Below are 18,429 nucleotides of genomic sequence, written 5' to 3'. Positions count from 1 at the left end.
TCATGATGGATATATTTATTATTGTACTTTTGTGATTCCTGAATGGCAGATTAGTGACTTTTTTTTTTCTATTATTCGTGGGGTTCCTTTTGACTATCATGTGTTCGTATGTGACTAGGTTTGCGATAGTTGTAATTGATGCACTGGTGACGTGTTGAATGGTGCACTGTTCAAGGTTAAGTGTTTGTTTTAGTGATTAAGGGTGGCTATGTTTTTGACGAGTTGTAGTACGTATTGGGGGAAATAAAAAAAAATCTTTCATCCTGTTGTAATATAGCAATGACAGTAAAATCTCTCTCTCTCTCTCTCTCTCTCTCTCTCTCTCTCTCTCTCTCTCTCTCTCTCTCTCTCTCTCTCTCTCTCAATAGTAGTGAAAGTTGAAATCATTTGGTTACATAAGAGAAAGGAAGATTATTAGAGAGAGAGAGAGAGAGAGAGAGAGAGAGAGAGAGAGAGAGAGAGAGAGAGAGAGAGAGAGAGAGAGAGAGAGAGAGCTCTTACCCAATAAACGCATTCAACCCAGGAAGGAAAATAATAAAAAACAATAATAATAATAATAATAACTAGAGCTTAAAAAAAGTGAGGAAAGGATGAAAATAAAAGGTACTGTATTACTGTATCAGTATGTCACTGCCACCATCAGCGTCACCATCAGTCAGTCAACCTTCACTACACTACAGCCTTGACTTTCATTCTTGAGTTCTGAGGATTATTCGTCATCACCTTCGTTTTCACCAGAATTTTCAAGCTCTCTCTCTCTCTCTCTCTAAATAATCTTCTTTCTCTTACGTAGCCTAATCAGTTTGTTTTTGTTGTTGTTGTTATGGTGGTGGTGGTGGTAGTGGTGGTAGTTGAAGTGGTGGTAGTAGTAGTAGTAGTAGTAGTAGTAGTACAAGTAGTTGTAGTAAACGTAACAGCAAAAGTAGTAGCGATAATGGAATTAATTTCAGAGAGAGAGAGAGAGAGAGAGAGAGAGAGAGAGAGAGAGAGAGAGAGAGAGAGAGAGGCAATAGGGGAAGTGATGTGGGAACAGGAAGACAAACAGGTCGAAAGTGAGGAGACGAGCATTGCAGTGTTCCCATATCCCACCACCACCACCACGACCTTGCCCCAGCGCCATGCCTTCCATCGCTACAACTATATAACGCATGCCTCGTTTCCCTGCACCATCAGTCACCCCAGTCACCCACTCACTGTCCACACACCTCCACCATACACCAAGTCATCATGTACCTGGGCTGTATCCTCCTCACCTGCCTCGTTCTGGCTACTCAAGTCACATCTTTCATTAATGGTAAGTTGACTACTACTCTTGCTGTAACTTCAGTCACGCCTAGTCTTTTTTCTATTTTCGTAATGATTTGTTTTATCGATTTTTTAATGTTTAGATTTTCTGGCTATTTTTTTTTTTTTTTATTGAACGTGAATCTTGGTAAGGGAATAAACTTTTTTTTTTTTTATCTTGTTCATCTTTCTTATGGTTTGATTTTCTTTATTTCCTGTTTTTCATTCCAAGATTAATATTTATTTTTCCGAGGGATTAAATTCTGATTTCTATTCTGCCCATCTTTCTAATGCAAGAATTGATCAGTATCTATACTCTTTCATCCATTTTAACTGGCTTAGACTAAACAGACTAAACAGACAGCAGACAGGAGTAAGCTAAGAACGAACAGACAGACAGCTTCATTTATGACTGCTTAAAGATTACAAATAGCGGCACACACTTTGGCAGTTTTAGGAGAGAGATAGAAACGGACAAACACAGATAACTTTAATACAACCTTAGCTATCAATACACACACCCATAAAAATAACTGGTCAGTAAAAATTGTAATTGTTATTTAGTTGCAATCGTTTAGTAATTTTTGTTTAATCAAAAAAAAAATAATTAAGTAAAAACGAAATTAAGTAAAAAAAAAAAAAAGACATCCGAACTTTGATTATGACAAAAGCTAAGTGCCAACAGCAGCATTAGTAGTAGTAGTAGTTCCAGATAATCATGTAATCACCTCGTTATCATTTGGATAGTAAGCTTCACCACACCTGAGGACGCAGAGAACAAAAAGTCAATCACTAGTAAACACATTAATACCAGTAAGGATGAGAAAGTCACGGTTACACACACACACACACACCCACACACCTGTAGACGACGCAGGAGAGGCCAAGAGAGGCGTCCTTGGCCAGCCTCACTACGTCCCTCATGTTAGGTGGCGCCACGAGGTCCAGGGCGGAAAGGAAGAGGGAGGCACTGGGGTAGAATCTGGTGAGGACGTTCCCTGCCTCGCACGCCACTCGTTCTAGACACTGCTCCTCCTGGTGATACCCTGGGGGGGGAGATGGTGGTGATGTGATGATAAACTTGTGATGATAGACTTGTGGCAGTGGTTAGTGGTGGTGTGGTGACAAATAGTGATGATAGTTATGGTATTAAGTGTGGTGATGAGTGTTTGGTGGTTGTAGGAGTGGTAACTAGTGGTGTGGTGGTGGTGGTGGTGGTGGTGACGGGTGATAGTGTGTGGAGATAAGCAGTGGGAGTGACAGATGCCGTGGTCTATACAAGGAATAATGACAGTATGATGATTGTATAGTTATGCTGGTTCAGTCATTGGTGGTGATACGTGTGGTGTGTGGAGATGCTGAAGTATGGTGATTTTTTCCAATAACAATTCAAAATAGATTAACACAATAATAATAAAAATACTGGTGATGAATGACGCGGTAGCCTTGTGTTCTAAAATGCTTCGCTCTCACCACGATTATTTTCAAAGGGCACAGATGATTTGTCTGGTACTCAAGAGGGTTTCTCCTGTTAATAATGTAGAAATTTGTCACTAAAACCATAAAATAGTAGAAATTTGTCACTAAAACCATAAAATAACACCCTGAAAAACTAGTGTCACTTATTTAAAAGATCAGTATTATAAAACGCTTTGCTTCCTCACCATGGGTATTTTCAAAGACCACATAAGCTGGGTCTCAAGAGCGTTTCTCCTGTTAATATAGAAATCGTATTAATCTATCACTAGGAACATAAAAACACCATTAAAAATCCTTATCCCTTCAATCAGAGCCTTTTAAAAGTATGAGGTGTGGCGTAGAAGTGCTTCAGAATACACAGAACGAGACAGCACTTACCCATGAATCCCATGACGATTAGCCTGACGGAGTCCCTGGCGATAGCGGAGGTCATGGCTGCCTCTGCTTCCCTCCCTAGTCTGTTCTCCTGCTGGCGGTGCTGGTGTAGTAACCTTAATACTTGCCTCGCCACTTCAATTATCAAGGTCCTCCCGCTGATGTCCCTCACGCCACTGTCCCCGTGTGCATTTCCCTCATCTATGTACCCTCTCCCTTCAGGTCTTCCCTCGTACTCTAAACCGTCTTGACCACCTCCCCACCAGCGCCCCATCTGAAATAAAACAGTATTGAGTTAAGGACATCTACAATTAAACGGTAGATTGAGTTAATGGCACGATGGCGTAATAACATAAGGGTTGGTGCAAGGAGATATCAGGCCTGCACGTGGCACTTCCTGTACAAACGTGCCAGAGCTGTAAAGTTGGGTAGTTTGTTGGCCCTTGGTGGTTGTGGGTGAGTATTACTGGTCTTGTTTATTAGTGCATAGGTAATACTTTCTTTCTTGTTAAGGTTGAAAGACCAAACAACTTCCACTAGAGTCTGTCAAGCTACCACTGTAATTATGAAAACATCTTTGCGAACTCTAGTAAATCCCACCACAGCCTGTTAAGAGTGAGGAATGCTTAAAACTATTACTACAAATATGAAAACTCTCTTGAAAACCCTGACAACATCCACTACAGCCTGTTCACAATTGCATGGATAGAGACTAAGTAAAACGTGACAAAACGTGACAAGAGCGTGAAAAAAACGTGACACTAAACACACACACACACACACACACACAACTTTCTCTTTCCTCGTGACCGTGAAAAATTCTCCCTCCCTTACTCCCTCTCGCGCTCTCCCTCACTCACTCGCTCTCACCCTGACCTTCCTCCTACATATGACTCACCACGGATGTCACGGTGAGCAAAGTGAGGAAGGTCAGCAGAATAGTGAGGGACATGATGATGGTAGTAGTAATAGTGGTAGCAATAATGGACCTCTCCCTCTCACCTCACACCTCATACTAAGGAAGTTTAAGAGTCATCCTCGCCTCATACTCACTTCCACGTGAATATCGAAGCTTTATTCACTGTTTCGTTCGCTCGTTGTCTCACTCATTCACGGTTTCACTCACTCACTGTTTCACTCGTCTTCCTCGAGAGAGAGAGAGAGAGAGAGAGAGAGAGAGTATTGATTCGTATTTCTCTCTCTCTCTCTCTCTCTCTCTCTCTCTTAATATTACGAAAAGGAGGAAGAGGAGGAGGAGGAGGACCACCACCACTACTACTGCTACTACTACTACTACTACTACTACTACCACTACTCATACTATCACTACTACTACTATTACTACTACTACTACTACCACTACTACTACTCCTACTATCACTACTACTACTACTACTACTACTACTACTACAACTACTACTACTACTACTACTACTACTACTACTACTACTACCACAACGACTACTAACCACTATTCTCTGTGTGTTGCAGGTAAGCACTGGGACCAACAGCACGGTGTGGCGAAGGTTTGTGTAAGGAGAAGACACTCATTCATTATTGGACTCATTCTTGACTCATTCCTGACTCACTGTGACAAAGCCGGGACATGTTGCGACACGTTAATGCCATTTTGAACAGCGGGGATATCATTGTGGCATCAGTAATTAAGGTTTTGAACGTCACTGGAAAATTTCAGATCACAAGGGTTAGGTGTAAGAAGCCACCAGCCATCAGGACAACACGTGGTAATGCCTGTCTGTATAAATCATGCCTGTTTCCACTTATCATCCCCGTTTATTAAATTCATCCGGTTTACTCTTGAAATTGTCATATTTTTGTATTTATCACGAAGAATTTAAGAACATAACGTAAGAACACAAGGGTTGGTGCAAGAAGCCACCAGGCCTATCCGTGGCAATCTTTTTATTAAACATGCTTGTCTGTTTCCATCTGTCATTCATGTCTATTAAATTTATCCAGCCTGCTCTTGAAACTATCTTATATATTTGCAATTATCACAAAAAAAAAAGAACACAAGGGTTAATGCAAGAAGCCACCAGGCCTACACTGTGTAAAACATGTCTGTCTATTTTCATCCACCTTACTCTTGAAACTATCTTATATTTTTGCAATTTATCACTGAAAAAAAAAAAATAACAAGAACACAAGGGTTGGTGCAAGAAGCCATCAGGTCTACACGCGGCAGTTCCTGAAAAAAAAAAAAAGCATAGCTGCCCATTTCTACGCATTCAAGTTAACTGTCCTCTTGTGATCTTACGTGAAAAAGAACAAGAAATACGAGTTTTAGAGCGAATGAAAATCAGTTGTATTTTAAAACACTGCTCTCTCACCAGGACTGCTTCCAAAGGCCACAGGGATGATAAGGCAAGTTTTTAAGAGTGTTTGTTTTCATTAATGATGCAGAGTAGTCAAAATTATCAACAGAATAATCAAAAGCACTCTTAAGGCACCCACTAAGTCTCATAAGAGCATAAATTTGAAATATGGCGGAGTGTTTTTTCAAATAACAATACAGAATAAGTTGCATCATTAAAAAAAATAATAAATAAATAAGTAAATAAATAAATAATGATAAAAAAAGCAAACGAGTAAAAAAAAAAAAAAGACGAACAGATAAATAACCATCTTAAATCTCCCATTAAGTTTCATTAGAGCTTGTAAAATTTGAAACACGGCAGGTAAAAAAGGGTTAAAAATCTGACCTTGTTTTGAATCTTGACCTTTGTGTTGTCTCATACATACATACGAGTATATATATAGACTTGTGTTGCCAGTTAGTCATGTTAGTGTTGTGAATTAGTATTGTGTATTGTGTTAAAAAATTATGTGTTACTGTGTTCTGAACCTTATTCCAGTGTTATTACAATTACTACTGCTACTACTACTACTACTACTACTACTACTACTACTACTACTACTACTACTACTACTACTACTACTACTACTACTACCGTTTGTCTCACTGGAATAAGGTATATGTTTACTATGCACTACTACTACTATTACTACTAATCTCTCTCTCTCTCTCTCTCTCTCTCTCTCTCTCTCTCTCTCTCTCTCTCTCTCTCTCTCTCATAATATTTCATGTGTTTTTTTTTTACCTAAGTTACAGGGAATGATGATGATGATGATGATGATGATTGTGATGACACGAAGCGTCGTCGCCATCATTGCAACACACACACACACACACACACACACACACACACACACACACACACACACACACACACACACACACACACACACACACACACATCTCCAGTCACAAACAAACATTAATTAATTCGCCTTCATTGAGTCACTGGGACACGTAAGTCAGTCAGTCTGTCAGTCAGTCAGTCAGTTAGTTAGTCAGTCAGTCAGTCAATTAATTTTCATCAGGTAAGAAATTGGTAAAAAAAATCAGTCTCAGTCACTGATTAAGCCTAGTCAGTCAATCAGTCAGTCTGTCAGTCAGTCAGTCAGTCAGTCAGTCAGTCAGTCAATCAGCAGGTCAAGTCAGTAAGTCAAACACCATAATATAAAATCAATTTAATCACCGATTCAAAATAATAATAATAATAATAATAATAATAATAATAATAATAATAATAATAATAATAATAATAATAATAATAACAATAAAATACGAACAACAACAACAATATCAACAACAACACAGGTAAGGAAACACTCACTGACCACCACTCACCTCTAATCACACACACACGCACACACACACACAAGGTAAGTCGAGAAAATCACAGGTAAATTTCCTCATTACCTTCTCCCTTCAACAAGTGTGTAAGTTTTGTTCCTACCACACTTCGCCACACCTACCAGCTGCTGGCCTGTCTCTACCACAGTAAGGTAAGCCTCACCACCTCCACCACACCTACGGGACTTCCAGGTAAGGTCCTCTCTTCCACACCTGAACTTAATTGGCGTGTGAATAATGTAAGACTTTTTCTCAGGTAAACAAACATATGTGGTTAATAGATTGTCCTTCACAGGTGTTTCGATCTTACCTGTTCTCTCTAATTAGTATATTGGTGTTCAAATCTTACTCGTTCTCTTGTTAGTGTTCAAATGCTACCTGTTCTCACTCATTAGGACATACAGGTGTTCAAATCTTACCTGTTTTCTCATTAGTGCCATTCGGTTAGTCATACAACCTCTTTGTATAATTAAAATGATACTAAAAAAAAAGGTATTCTAATTAGATTCTTATATTTTCTTCAGTAATTCACTAGTGCTAGATTTCAAGAGAGGAGGAACAGAAGAAAACGAGATGAGAACGCAAATACTCATCTACGCAGCTTTTTTTCTTCTATTTCAACTTTTTTTCCATTAGATTCCTCGATTTTCTTGAGTGATTCACTAGTACTAGTCCTTAAGGGGGAGGAGAAATGAGGGGGAACGAGATAATAACTTAAGTATTCATCTAAGCAATTTATTTCTTCTAGTTTAAGTTTTCCTTTTCTTTGTTAGAGATGGAATTATAATCATATCTATCTATCTATCTATGTATCTATCTATCTATTGTCTAGCCGTCCCTCACCCTCTCAGTTATTACGTACATGATCTTCCTTCAGCTATGTTAAATGATAAGGGTAATGATAACAGTACACCTTCCATAGAACGATAATAACAATGATAACAGATGTAGTTTCCTTCTTCCCCTCTCCATAAAATAATAATGATGATAATGACAGATACACCTTCCTTCCTTCCTTCCTTCCTTCCTTCCTTCCTTCACCTCTATAGAATGATAACGATAATAATAATGATAACGATGATAAATAAGCAGTGAATTACTACATCCTCGTATCCACAAGGCCTTACCCTGTGTTAATTTGTCCCCAGCGCAGCGCACACCCTACGTTAACGTACTTCACACACATCCCAGTTCATACCCTGTGTTAAATTGTACCCAGAGACTCATGCCCTATGTTAACCTGCTCTACACACCCTCCATTTCCCTACACACCATTCTGTTAACCTACCCACAATTCCATACCCTGTGTTAACCTGCCCTTCACACACACATCCCAGTCCTTACTCGATGTTACCTTGCCCTACACAACCCAGTCCTCACAGTCACCTGCCCCGTGCTAACCTGCCTCCCTCCTCGCGGCAGTGGCTGATGTGGAGTGCGGGGTGACTGATCCTAGCATTGGGAGTGGTCACCGCACGCCGCGCATCAAGAACGGGATGGACGCCAAGCACGGGGAGTTCCCTTGGATGCTGTCTATCAGGGTCAACGGAAGGGCCAGCGCTCATTACTGCGGCGGCGTGCTCGTGCATAAGAGATTTGCCCTCACGGCGGCTCACTGCATTGAAACGTAAGTGTGTGTGTGTGTGTGTAGTAGTAGTAGTAGTAGTAGTGATGATGATGATGATGATGATGATACTACTACTACTACTACTACTACTAATAATAATAATAATATCACCACTAACAACAACAACTTTCACCACCAGAAACAAGGACTCACCCCAGTACGTGGCGGTCGCGGCAGGAGACCACGACCGCTTCGACGAAAGCAACAAGTTCAGACAGGTTATCCAAATCAAGGAGATCATAATAGCCAAGAACTACTCCATGGTAAGACTGCGCCAGCTTTTACTGACCACCCCGCCACCAACGTTTCATTTTCCCAATATCAACGTTTATTAAATCTTCATGTCACACAAACCGCTACTAGAAGCCTTAATTAACTCAATATACTTCCCAACAACAACAACAACAACAATAGCAATCATTATCATCTTCACTGACTCCTCAATCCAATGTGTTCGCCTCACAGAGATACATCAATGACATCGCGCTGATGGTGCTGGCCAAGGACGTGCAGTGGAGCCCTTACGTGAAGCCAGTTTGTCTCCCTGATCCCAAGGCTGACGGAATGAAGGACTACATGAACGTGGTTGTAGCTGGCTGGGGCAAAAAGGATGAGAGTGTTAACGGTGCGTATTAACCCTTTGATTGCCGCTTGGTACACCTTTCCCTCATTGCCAGTCACTGTGAGACACCTTTACTTGTTCTACATCCAATCTTTGAACATGAAAGAAATTGCAAAATGTATTCTTTTTCTTCGCTAACTTTCCTGTAGGTAAAGACTTCACGCATTGCTTCTGCTGCTGCTAATGGTTTCGTGTCGCAGTGAAAGGGTTAAGGGCCGTATTCTGAGACACTTGTTATCTCTCACTGATGATGCAAGGTCCTAAACTATCAATAGAGTCAGGGAAACAGTTGAAGGTCACAGTAACTTCCACCAGAGGCTGTTTAAAGTTAAGATGCTGAGAGGCTTAAGAGTAAGAACTGTAGGCTGAGTTGTCCCTCACCACACCAGCAAGTAGTTGTCCCTCACCACACCAGCAAGTAGTTGTCCCTCACCACACCAGCAAGCAGTTGTCCCTCACCACACCAGCAAGCAGTCACAGCTTCTCAACAGAGGACTATTTCCTGAAACACCTCTGCGCTGCACCTCCACTACTTTAAAAAGCTTTTAGTTGAAGTGACATTTTTTCTTATCGTTCTGGTGACAAACAAAAGCACCACTTTCTGAAACACTTCTGCCCACACCTCTACTATTTTCAAAATATTCTAGCTGAAATTATACGGGTTTTTAAGGTGATTTACGGTTTTAGTGACATATTTTCACATTATGAACAGCATAAACACTCTTGAGAACCTGGCTGATCATCTATGTGGCTTTTGAAAATGGTGGTGGTGAAACAGCAAAGTGTCTCTGAATACAGACCACAGTATGTCTCAAGTGTTGACCGTTGCCCTTGTGTCCCGTGCAGGAGGGATCGAGCACGCGCGGGTGCTGCAGAAGGTGGTGGTGGGTGTGATTCCCCTCGCCCAGTGTGAGCAGTGGTACAGCGAAAAGTACGGTCCGATATCACTCCACGAGTCCCACCTCTGCGCTGGCTACAAGGCTGGGGGCAAGGACGCCTGTCAGGTGAGCACGAGGGATGACAACATAAGGGAAGCTTCACAACACTCTTCAACTTTAGACAATACTTTTGGCTCTTTTTGTTTGGGGACCGCCACCTCAGTGAACATTTTTTTTAATAACTGTGTTGCCCTTCACAATGAACTATCAAACAGAGCGGTGGATGAATGGAGTAGACTCAGTAATCAGATTGTTTTAATGTAAGGGGGCGTTTACCTCGTGCCATACCCGTTACCAACCTGTCCCTCTCTCCCCACTCTCACACTCTTCTCCTATTCCTCCAGGGTGACAGCGGCGGCCCTCTCGTCAGTCCAGCTGATGAATCCGGGCCCAGGACGTGCGTGGGGCTGGTGTCAGCAGGCCAAGGGTGTGGCAGGCCAAAGACGCCAGGTCTGTACACTCGCGTGGCTTGGTTCGTGGATTGGATTAAGGAAAACATGCGAGCCAGGGGTGTTAATGTGTAGCATATCAGGTGCTGGAGTCCTTTAACACCGTGGACAGCGCTGGATTGTTTTTAAGAGAATTGGATAGTGTTAAATTAGAGATGGATTGTGTTAAAAGTAGTTTGATTCTAAGCATCTGATATTAAATTCTCAGTGCGTAGTGTACCAGGTGCGTGAATCGTATGGACGCCGTGGACAACAGTGTTTGTGCTAAAAAGACGAGTTAGACTTGGTTAGTGTTGCATTCTGAGAAATTTGTGGGCTTGAGGTGTTAATGTGTTATGGAGGCGCTGGCATCTTTACGGCACCACTAAGAGCATCACGTCCTCTTCAGGGGAGGCACCGCGGGTTACCAAGAGGACGACATTCTTTTTTTTTTTTCCGGATTCGTATCAAATTTGGAGTGTATATTTATGTGCATCTAAAAAAATAACACCCTCTGATTTCATTAAGATACGATCAACAGTTTGGAAGAAAAAAAAAATCACACCGAGGACTGGGTGTTAAGTAATGCTCTTGTGTGTATTTGTGGTGGTCCAGTGTGCGTGGTAGAGGTAGTAGTAGCAGTAGCAGTAGCAGTAGTAGTAGCGGTAGTAGTGTCTAATATTTGACGGTAATATATACATAGAATAAATTAATCAATGTAAAGTTGAGTACAAGGCAATGACGATTATGTAAAAATGTATAAACGAATGTAGAAAGAAAATGTATATAATATTTATGTAACTGTCTATATGTTGATGTAATATTTATGTAACTGTCTATATGTTGATGTAAAGTGACAAGGAAGCAAACATTTTTTTTTCTTAATCCATAAAGGCGGGTTTACACGGGCCAATTCGCAGTTAGTTTTAGCCGGGAATAAGCAGCGGGAGCGGCTGAATTGCCACCCGAGCCGATGAGCCACTCTGTCGGTCTGATTCAGCCGCCTTCCCGGCAATTTTTCGGTCAAATGAGAACAGCTATTACCCATCTATCCACCCATCCACTATACCCTCACCTACCCATCCACAAACACAACCACCCACTAATCCATCCACCCATTCATCCATTGTCCACTCACCCTCCCCTGACCTTCTCACTCATCCACACTCATCCACCCAAGCACTTCCACATCCATCCATCCACTCACCTACACCAAATCCACCATCCACACCTCATCCACACATCCCATCACCCACACCCTCTACTCACCCACCCACCCATCTAACTATCCACTCACCCATCCACCCACGCATCCACACACCAATCCACCCACTCACTCATCTACCTACTTATCCACCAACACATCCACACAACAATTCACCCATCCATCCAATTACCCACTCATATACCTACCCAGTGTGTGTGTGTGTGTGTGTGTGTGTGTGACTCTACAACTATGCAAGCTCTAATCATGAAAACACCCTTAATGACCTAATAACTTAATAACCCCTAATAACTCCTGTTAAACCTAGTAAATTACCACTGGAATCGTTATGAAAATATACCTGAAGACTCCAGTAACTTCCATTAGAGCCTCTTTTACTAATACTAGCTTTGTTGAACTATAATCATGGAAACACCCTTGAAAACTCCAGTAACTTCCGCTACAGCCTGTTAAATTATCAGTGCCTTCGTTAAACTGTTGCTAGAACATGAATACAACATTCGAAAACCTAAATAGCTTTCCCTTTCTCCTTCGTTCTTTTCGTTTTCTTTCTTTTCTCTTCCTCCATCCCTCCCCCTGGTCTTCCTCTTCTTGTGACCTTTATCGACTTTTAAAGCTTTTGACCTTACTCTCTTACAAAATTATAGAAGAAAAAAATAGTGTGAGATATAATTTAATCCCTAAAAAGAAAAAGAAAAAAAACATGGAAAAATGGACATGTGAGGAGGATAGTAAAGAAGACCCCGCAAGAAGAAGAAGAGGAAGATTGACAACAACAACAAACTGAACCAAAAACGCTAAACATCTCCCTAACTTCTGATTTCCTTGTATTTATTGGTGTTCCCTGACCTTTCCTGAGTTATGGCGGAGCAAAACAAAGGTGAGTATTAGTTAGAGTGATGGGTAATGAGAGAAGAGAAGCGTGTTTGTAGGAAGAGGAGGAGGAAGAGAGGAAAACTTGTGAGTAGGTTTACGAACGGGATGAAAAATATGAGTTTAAGAGGAGGAGAAATATGAAGAAACATGTCAGGAGGAGAGAGGTGTGTGTAGGCGGAAGAAGAAAAGGGAAGAGGAGGCCTGGAGGAGGGAAGGAGGGGCACTTGTGGAGAATTGTGGTCCCTGCCGGTATGAGTTGCCATGTATGTATTTTTGTTGCGGTGTTATTAAGGTGGACGAGTGAATATAACAGTGAATGTACTTAGCTATACGTATCCTCTTTGTTTTATCTGTTTATTTACTTATTTTTTTTTTTGTTTATTTTATTCTCGTTCTGACATTCCCACCACAATCTCTGCTACACTATTACGCTCTCTTCCACTTTCCGTCATGCATTCACACACACTCCCAAACACTACTCTAAAATCATACTGAGAGAGAGAGAGAGAGAGAGAGAGAGAGAGAGAGAGAGAGAGAGAGAGATGCATTTCCTTAAACACCTCTCACACACACACACACACACACACACATGCACACACACACACACACATTAACACAGCATCCCTTCCCCTTCACTGTACATCTTAGACACACTGACTAACACAGCACCTCCTTCACGTCACCTCACAAACACAGCATCTCTGCCCTACTTCCACCCAGACAACACCGCATCACCAAAGTAATACAAAAACACATTAACAAACACAGCATCTTCTCCACATCACTACGTTAACACAGTCTCTCCACTCTGCCCCAGACAACCCCTATACTTCACCATATTGACGTTTTATCCTTTAATTTTTTACATCTGCTTTTGACTGTTTGGGGACCGGCACCTCAGTGGGCTTTTTTTTTTTATTATAATGTTGTTGCCCTTGCCCGGTGTCCCTCTTACATAAAAAAATAAAAATAAATAAATAAATAATCCTCTCTCTCTCTCTCTCTCTCTCTCTCTCTCTCTCTCTCTCTCTCTCTCTCTCTCTCTCTCTCTCTCTCTCTCTCTCTCTCTCTCTCTCTCTCTCTCTCTCTCTCCATCCCACCCACAGACAACCCCCTGCACATCTCATGGCACGACAGCATGTGGGTGCCGCACCTCAACTCCTCCAATGTGATGAACTACTTCAGCGAACGGTCCAACCCCTTCTACTCCCGGGATTGCAACAATGAGTTCATCAAGATGCAACAGAACACTCGCGTTGACCAGCTCACGTGAGTATGGGTGTGTCCCCCTGCCACCACCACCACCACCAGTACGACACCACAATGCAAGAACATCACAATACAGAAATGTCTCGGTATAGAAACATTACATCACCACCACCACTATGATACCACCATCACCTGTATGAACATGACACCACCACCGTAACACCACAATACAGGAACACTACACCACCACCACCACACCACAGCAGAATACTCACATTGACCAGTTCACAAAGTAGTAGTAGTAGTAATAATAATGGCAATAATAGTAATAGTTGCAGCACAGAATTAGTAGAAATACACAAGCAAATAAGGGAAGCTGCAAGAAGCCATCAGGCCTACATGTGGCAATCCTTGTAAAAGACATGCCTGGTTATTTCCACTTGTTATTCCCATCCACTACTACCCTTGTATGGAGGCAGAAAGTGGAGCATATCCTCATACACACACACACACACACACACACACACACACACACACACACACACACACACACACACACACACACAGAGGTTGTAATGGCTGTCCTGTGCACCTCAGTCCTAACACATGTACTGTCCCCAGGCACATGCAGGGTGTGGAGTACATTCTGCTGCATACACAGGAGCCAATTCTGTACATCGTCCGCAAGCAGAACCGTTACTCCCCGACGCAGGTGACGCCCCTCGCTAACTACCACATCATTGGCGGCCAGGTGTTCCAGACGCCGGACCTCGGATCAATTATCAACTCGCGCATGGTGTGTTTGTTGCTGTGGGATATAAACATTTGTGTACCGCTGTGTGTGACGGAGGTTGTGTGTGATAATAATGATAATTTATAGTTTATTTCAAGTATGTGGCAGCTTTACTGGGTGAAAATCTACCCATTAATCCTAAGGAAGTGTCTTATACTATAATGTTTTAGCTGCTGCAAGGCCCTGACAACCTGGAAGGCCACAACCAGGGTTATCAGGCCATCCTGTGTATTTTTTCAGGAGTTTGTTTCTCCTGTCTAAGCAGTGGGTCACAATTCCCAATTTACACCAGGTACCTAACCACTGCCAGGTGAACAGGGGCTACACAACAGAGGAGTCTCTCCAAAGACCCCTAAACTGGCTAGGTTATCAAACCTAGGACCTCCTGATTATGAACTAGGCACGCTGACCACTGCACCACCAGGCTGTAGTATTACTTGTCAGTGCTCTTGTCTGTATCCTTGCCCTAACTTGTTACAGTCATTACTACCTACCAGTGCCCTTCTCTACTGCTAACCTAAGGCTTCAGTCCTTCCCTAGCTTCCAGTGTTATTAATTAGTGTTTCTACTGTACTATTAACCCACTGTCTCAATCCCTCCCAGCTTGCATTCATTACTACTTTCCAGTGCCCCTTCTCTGCTGGTAACCCATTGTCTCCTTCCCTCCCAGCTGGCGGCAGTGAGCAACCTGAACAGTGCCTTCACGGAGCTGCAGATGTACTCGCAATACCACCCGTCCAAGGGCTACTGGTGGCAGTTCAGAAACCATCCTGACTCTGCTGCCGCTGCCTCCGCCGCCGCCAAGGACAAAGAGAAGAAGCAGAAGGTACACGGAGAATGAGATTGTCAATGTTGTCCTTGTTTTTTTGTTTGATGTTCTTATTTTATCACAAGAAGTGGAAGGTATTCATGTTGGTAGATTATCACCATCATTGTCATTATTTTGTTTGGGATTCTTGTTTTATTACAAGAAGAAGCATAAGACATGGAAATAATTGTCACTACTGTCATCGTTTTATTTGATGTTCTAATTTTACCACAAGGAGAAGCAACAGAGGTACAGGGATTGGTGCATTCTCACTGTCATCATTTTCTTTGACATTCTCATTTTAACAGAAGCAGAAGATACCGGGAGCAGTACATTCTCACTGTTGTCATCCCCTAGTCTTCATTTCATCCTTCATTGTGTTGAGAGCTGAAATGCAAATGCCTCATCTTAATTTCTTGCTCCATATCTTTTCCTTTCAAATACAAACCACAACTATCATCTTGATTTAATCTTTCATCATGTTGAGAGTGAACCACAATCATCTCTCATCTCTGTTCCATTGCAGGCCAGCAGTGTAGGACGCGAGGAGCCTGCCTCAATCTTCCAGCACAGGCGGGTGGGTGCCCTGCTGGAGGACCTGCAGGCTAAGTTTCCCTACAAGTACCCTGCCCAGACACCACAGCAGCAGCAGCAACAGCAGCAGACACAGCAGGCCACTCAGCAGGGCACACAGCAGCAGAGTCAGCAGGAGGGAGGAATAAAGCTAGGTATGATGTGTGTGTGTGTGTTCATGTGTATTATTTCTTACCTAATGTATTTTTATAGGATTGAGTCAAGTTTGCAATGTCCCGTCTTTTAAGGTTAATTTGTCATATTTACTGTTCAAGCTTTGCCAGTCAGTGCATTTCACCGGCTGATTGCTCTGTCGGGAAAAACTATAGTTTCCCTGCATCTTTCTTCACTTGCACGATTTTTTTTTAGCGTGGCACCACAAAATCCATCCTACCAATCTTTTTGTTTCCTCCTACACATTTGCACATCATGATTTTGTCTCCTCTAGTGCTGGGAGCTTCAGTTTGTCAAGCCCTTCTTCATCACTAAGATCTCTCAAGTCTGGTACCCATTTTATGTATGTAAGCATTTGAAAAGCCTTCACAGAACACTGCCTTTATTGCTCTGCCTTGCTTCCACAGAGGACATCAAGAGTGAGATCAAAACAGAGGTCAAATTAGAGGTGAAGGCAGAAGTAAAAGGTGACCCATCCCCCCAGCCTGCCTCACAACGCTCAGCCCGCCCACCCCCGGAGAAGAGGCAACGCACAGGCCCATAGCACTGAAATGTGTGTGTGTGTGTGTGTAAGGGGATGTACGAGTGTCCGAGTATGAGTGATAGCAACTGGACTGTATGCCTGGGTATGTTATGTGTTAGCAAGTCATGAGGTGTATTTGAGGCTGTATTCTCAAGCATTCTGTCGTTATATATATTGGTTTACAGACCCTACTGGATGTCGTCAGGTTTTCAAGGGTGTTTTTGTGGCTCCTGTGATGGCTTGAGAGGTTCTACTGGAAGTTATTGGGGTTTTAAAGTCAGTTTTCTTGATTCCAGTGATATTTTCAAAGATTTTACTGGAATTTATTGGGTTTTGAAGTCAGTTCTTATTATTCTAGTGATGGTTTAAGAGATTCTACTCTGGAAGTTATTTTTTATTTATTTATTTATTTTTTTGAGTGACAGTTTAACAAGTTTGCTGCAAGTCATTATTTTTTTTAAGTGTATTTTTTTTTTATGATTGCAGTGATTGTTTAAAAGTTCCTCTTGGGAATTATTAGGATTTTCAAGTCAGTTTTCATGATTTCCAGCAACAGCGTAACAAAGATTCTGCACCAAACAACACCCGTGGGAACCTGACAGACCATCAGTGAAAGAACAAAGAGTGTGTCATTAGATCTAGTTTTGTGATTTATTTTTTGTTTTGTATTGTGTCTGTCTGTTGTGGGTGTGAGGTGTGGTGATTGAGAGAGACAGGCTGCAGGAGGAAGAGGAGCAGCAGGAGGAGTGTGTTAGGATGATTATGGTGATGAGGAGAGGAAGAGATGGTGATGGTAAGTGAGTTTCCCTGCTCAAGGGTTGTGACTGACTGAATGACTGTGTGTGACTGACTGTGTGTGTGACTGACTGCATGACTAACTGACTGACTGACTGCCTGTGTGACTGACTGATGGACTGATTGTGTGTGTGTGTGACTGACTGAATGTGTGACTAACTGACTGACTGACTGACTGACTGACTGACTGACTGACTGTGGAACTGAAAGCATGACTGACTGACTGCATTACTGACTGACTGACTGCATGACTGACTGACTGACTGACTGACTGACTGACTGACTGACTGACTGACTGACTGACTGACTGACTGGCTGACTGACTGACCCCACACCTCAATGCACCAGCAATGAAAGAAACAAGAGAATCTTTTCATAAACTGCAATAAACTAGAAATATTGTTTGTGTAGTATTTAATTTCTCTCCTTAGGTTACATTCTTGTTCTGTTTGCTGTTCAGTGTCTGCCCCAATGTCACCTCTTGCTGCCTTGCATGAAAAGTTATCAGTGAAATTTGAGATGCTTTGAATGTAAGGATAGGGATGTAGTGAAGAAGAGAGATAAAAGTGTTTGGTTATCAGTGAAATATTGAAATGGTTTGATAAGGAAGAGAAAAAGGGATGATAAATTAGTGAAAAAAAAAAAGACATGAAAGAGTTAGGGAAGACAGGAAAAAGAGATGATATATTACAAAAAAAGAGATCATACATAAAATAAAAAAAGATGGGAGTTAAATATATCACATACTAAAAAGAGTTAAACAGAAAATCGCATGAAAAAAAAAATTAAAACCACAAAAAAAAAGATATGAAACTTAAAGCCAGAAATGAATCTTAGGAGTCAAATAATAATAATGATAGAAAAAAAAAATACAAGGAACCAAAGAGACTATCGAAGGGAGGGCAGGAGTAACACGAAGGGAGGGCAGGAGTAACACGGAGAATGAGGCACATAACACTGGGGGGGAAGACAGTATGAG

The 18,429-nt window shown here is 41.9% G+C and overlaps 3 protein-coding genes across 5 annotated transcripts in view; 2 read left to right on the top strand and 1 right to left on the bottom strand.

Annotated features, from left to right (window-relative positions):
• Positions 1 to 907: 907 nt before the first annotated feature.
• Positions 908 to 11,359, top strand: LOC135094366 (trypsin-1-like). Of its 2 annotated transcripts, none has more exons than XM_063994397.1 (6): positions 908 to 1,294; positions 8,282 to 8,486; positions 8,626 to 8,749; positions 8,952 to 9,111; positions 9,955 to 10,112; positions 10,391 to 11,359. In XM_063994397.1, exons 1-6 carry the CDS (start codon positions 1,228 to 1,230, stop codon positions 10,568 to 10,570), a joined length of 894 nt encoding a protein of 297 aa, XP_063850467.1. In that variant the 5' UTR covers positions 908 to 1,227; the 3' UTR covers positions 10,571 to 11,359. The 2 variants fall into 2 exon arrangements, with proteins under 2 accessions (XP_063850467.1, XP_063850469.1); XM_063994399.1 differs by lacking the exon at positions 908 to 1,294 and adding an exon at positions 6,243 to 6,472.
• The window catches only part of LOC135094368 (uncharacterized), a 59,930-nt gene continuing 43,260 nt past the window's right edge, over positions 1,760 to 18,429 (bottom strand). Inside the window, exons 1-4 of one of the 2 annotated variants that reach the window (XM_063994401.1) lie at positions 4,037 to 4,195; positions 3,142 to 3,412; positions 2,147 to 2,330; positions 1,760 to 2,046 (exon numbers count right to left, since the gene is read on the bottom strand). In XM_063994401.1, the coding sequence (XP_063850471.1) occupies positions 2,001 to 2,046; positions 2,147 to 2,330; positions 3,142 to 3,412; positions 4,037 to 4,090 (555 nt within the window). In that variant the 5' untranslated portion in view covers positions 4,091 to 4,195 and the 3' untranslated portion in view covers positions 1,760 to 2,000. Of the gene's footprint in view, positions 2,047 to 2,146; positions 2,331 to 3,141; positions 3,413 to 4,036; positions 4,196 to 18,429 lie in introns of those variants that run through there. The other variant, XM_063994402.1, reaches the window with a different exon arrangement.
• On the top strand, positions 12,424 to 17,854 carry LOC135094367 (mediator of RNA polymerase II transcription subunit 6-like). The gene is made up of 6 exons (XM_063994400.1): positions 12,424 to 12,579; positions 13,682 to 13,844; positions 14,406 to 14,580; positions 15,248 to 15,403; positions 15,912 to 16,113; positions 16,540 to 17,854. The coding sequence occupies exons 1-6, from the start codon at positions 12,561 to 12,563 to the stop codon at positions 16,674 to 16,676; spliced, it is 852 nt and encodes a 283-aa protein (XP_063850470.1). The 5' UTR covers positions 12,424 to 12,560; the 3' UTR covers positions 16,677 to 17,854.

This window comes from Scylla paramamosain, chromosome 45 (assembly GCF_035594125.1).
Source record: "Scylla paramamosain isolate STU-SP2022 chromosome 45, ASM3559412v1, whole genome shotgun sequence".
Taxonomy (NCBI): Eukaryota; Metazoa; Arthropoda; class Malacostraca; order Decapoda; family Portunidae; genus Scylla; species Scylla paramamosain.
Note: the sequence above shows the minus strand (reverse complement) of the source record. Positions and strands in the feature narration are given on the sequence as shown.

Coding starts and splice junctions, on each gene's coding strand:
- LOC135094366 (XM_063994397.1), top strand. CDS start 1,228: ATGTACCTGGGCTGTATCCTCCTCACCTGCCTCGTTCTGGCTACTCAA. Junction 1,295..8,281: donor AGTCACATCTTTCATTAATG/GTAAGTTGACTA, acceptor TCCTCGCGGCAG/TGGCTGATGTGGAGTGCGGG. Junction 8,750..8,951: donor TAGCCAAGAACTACTCCATG/GTAAGACTGCGC, acceptor TTCGCCTCACAG/AGATACATCAATGACATCGC.
- LOC135094367 (XM_063994400.1), top strand. Junction 14,581..15,247: donor CAATTATCAACTCGCGCATG/GTGTGTTTGTTG, acceptor CTTCCCTCCCAG/CTGGCGGCAGTGAGCAACCT. Junction 16,114..16,539: donor GGAGGGAGGAATAAAGCTAG/GTATGATGTGTG, acceptor TTGCTTCCACAG/AGGACATCAAGAGTGAGATC.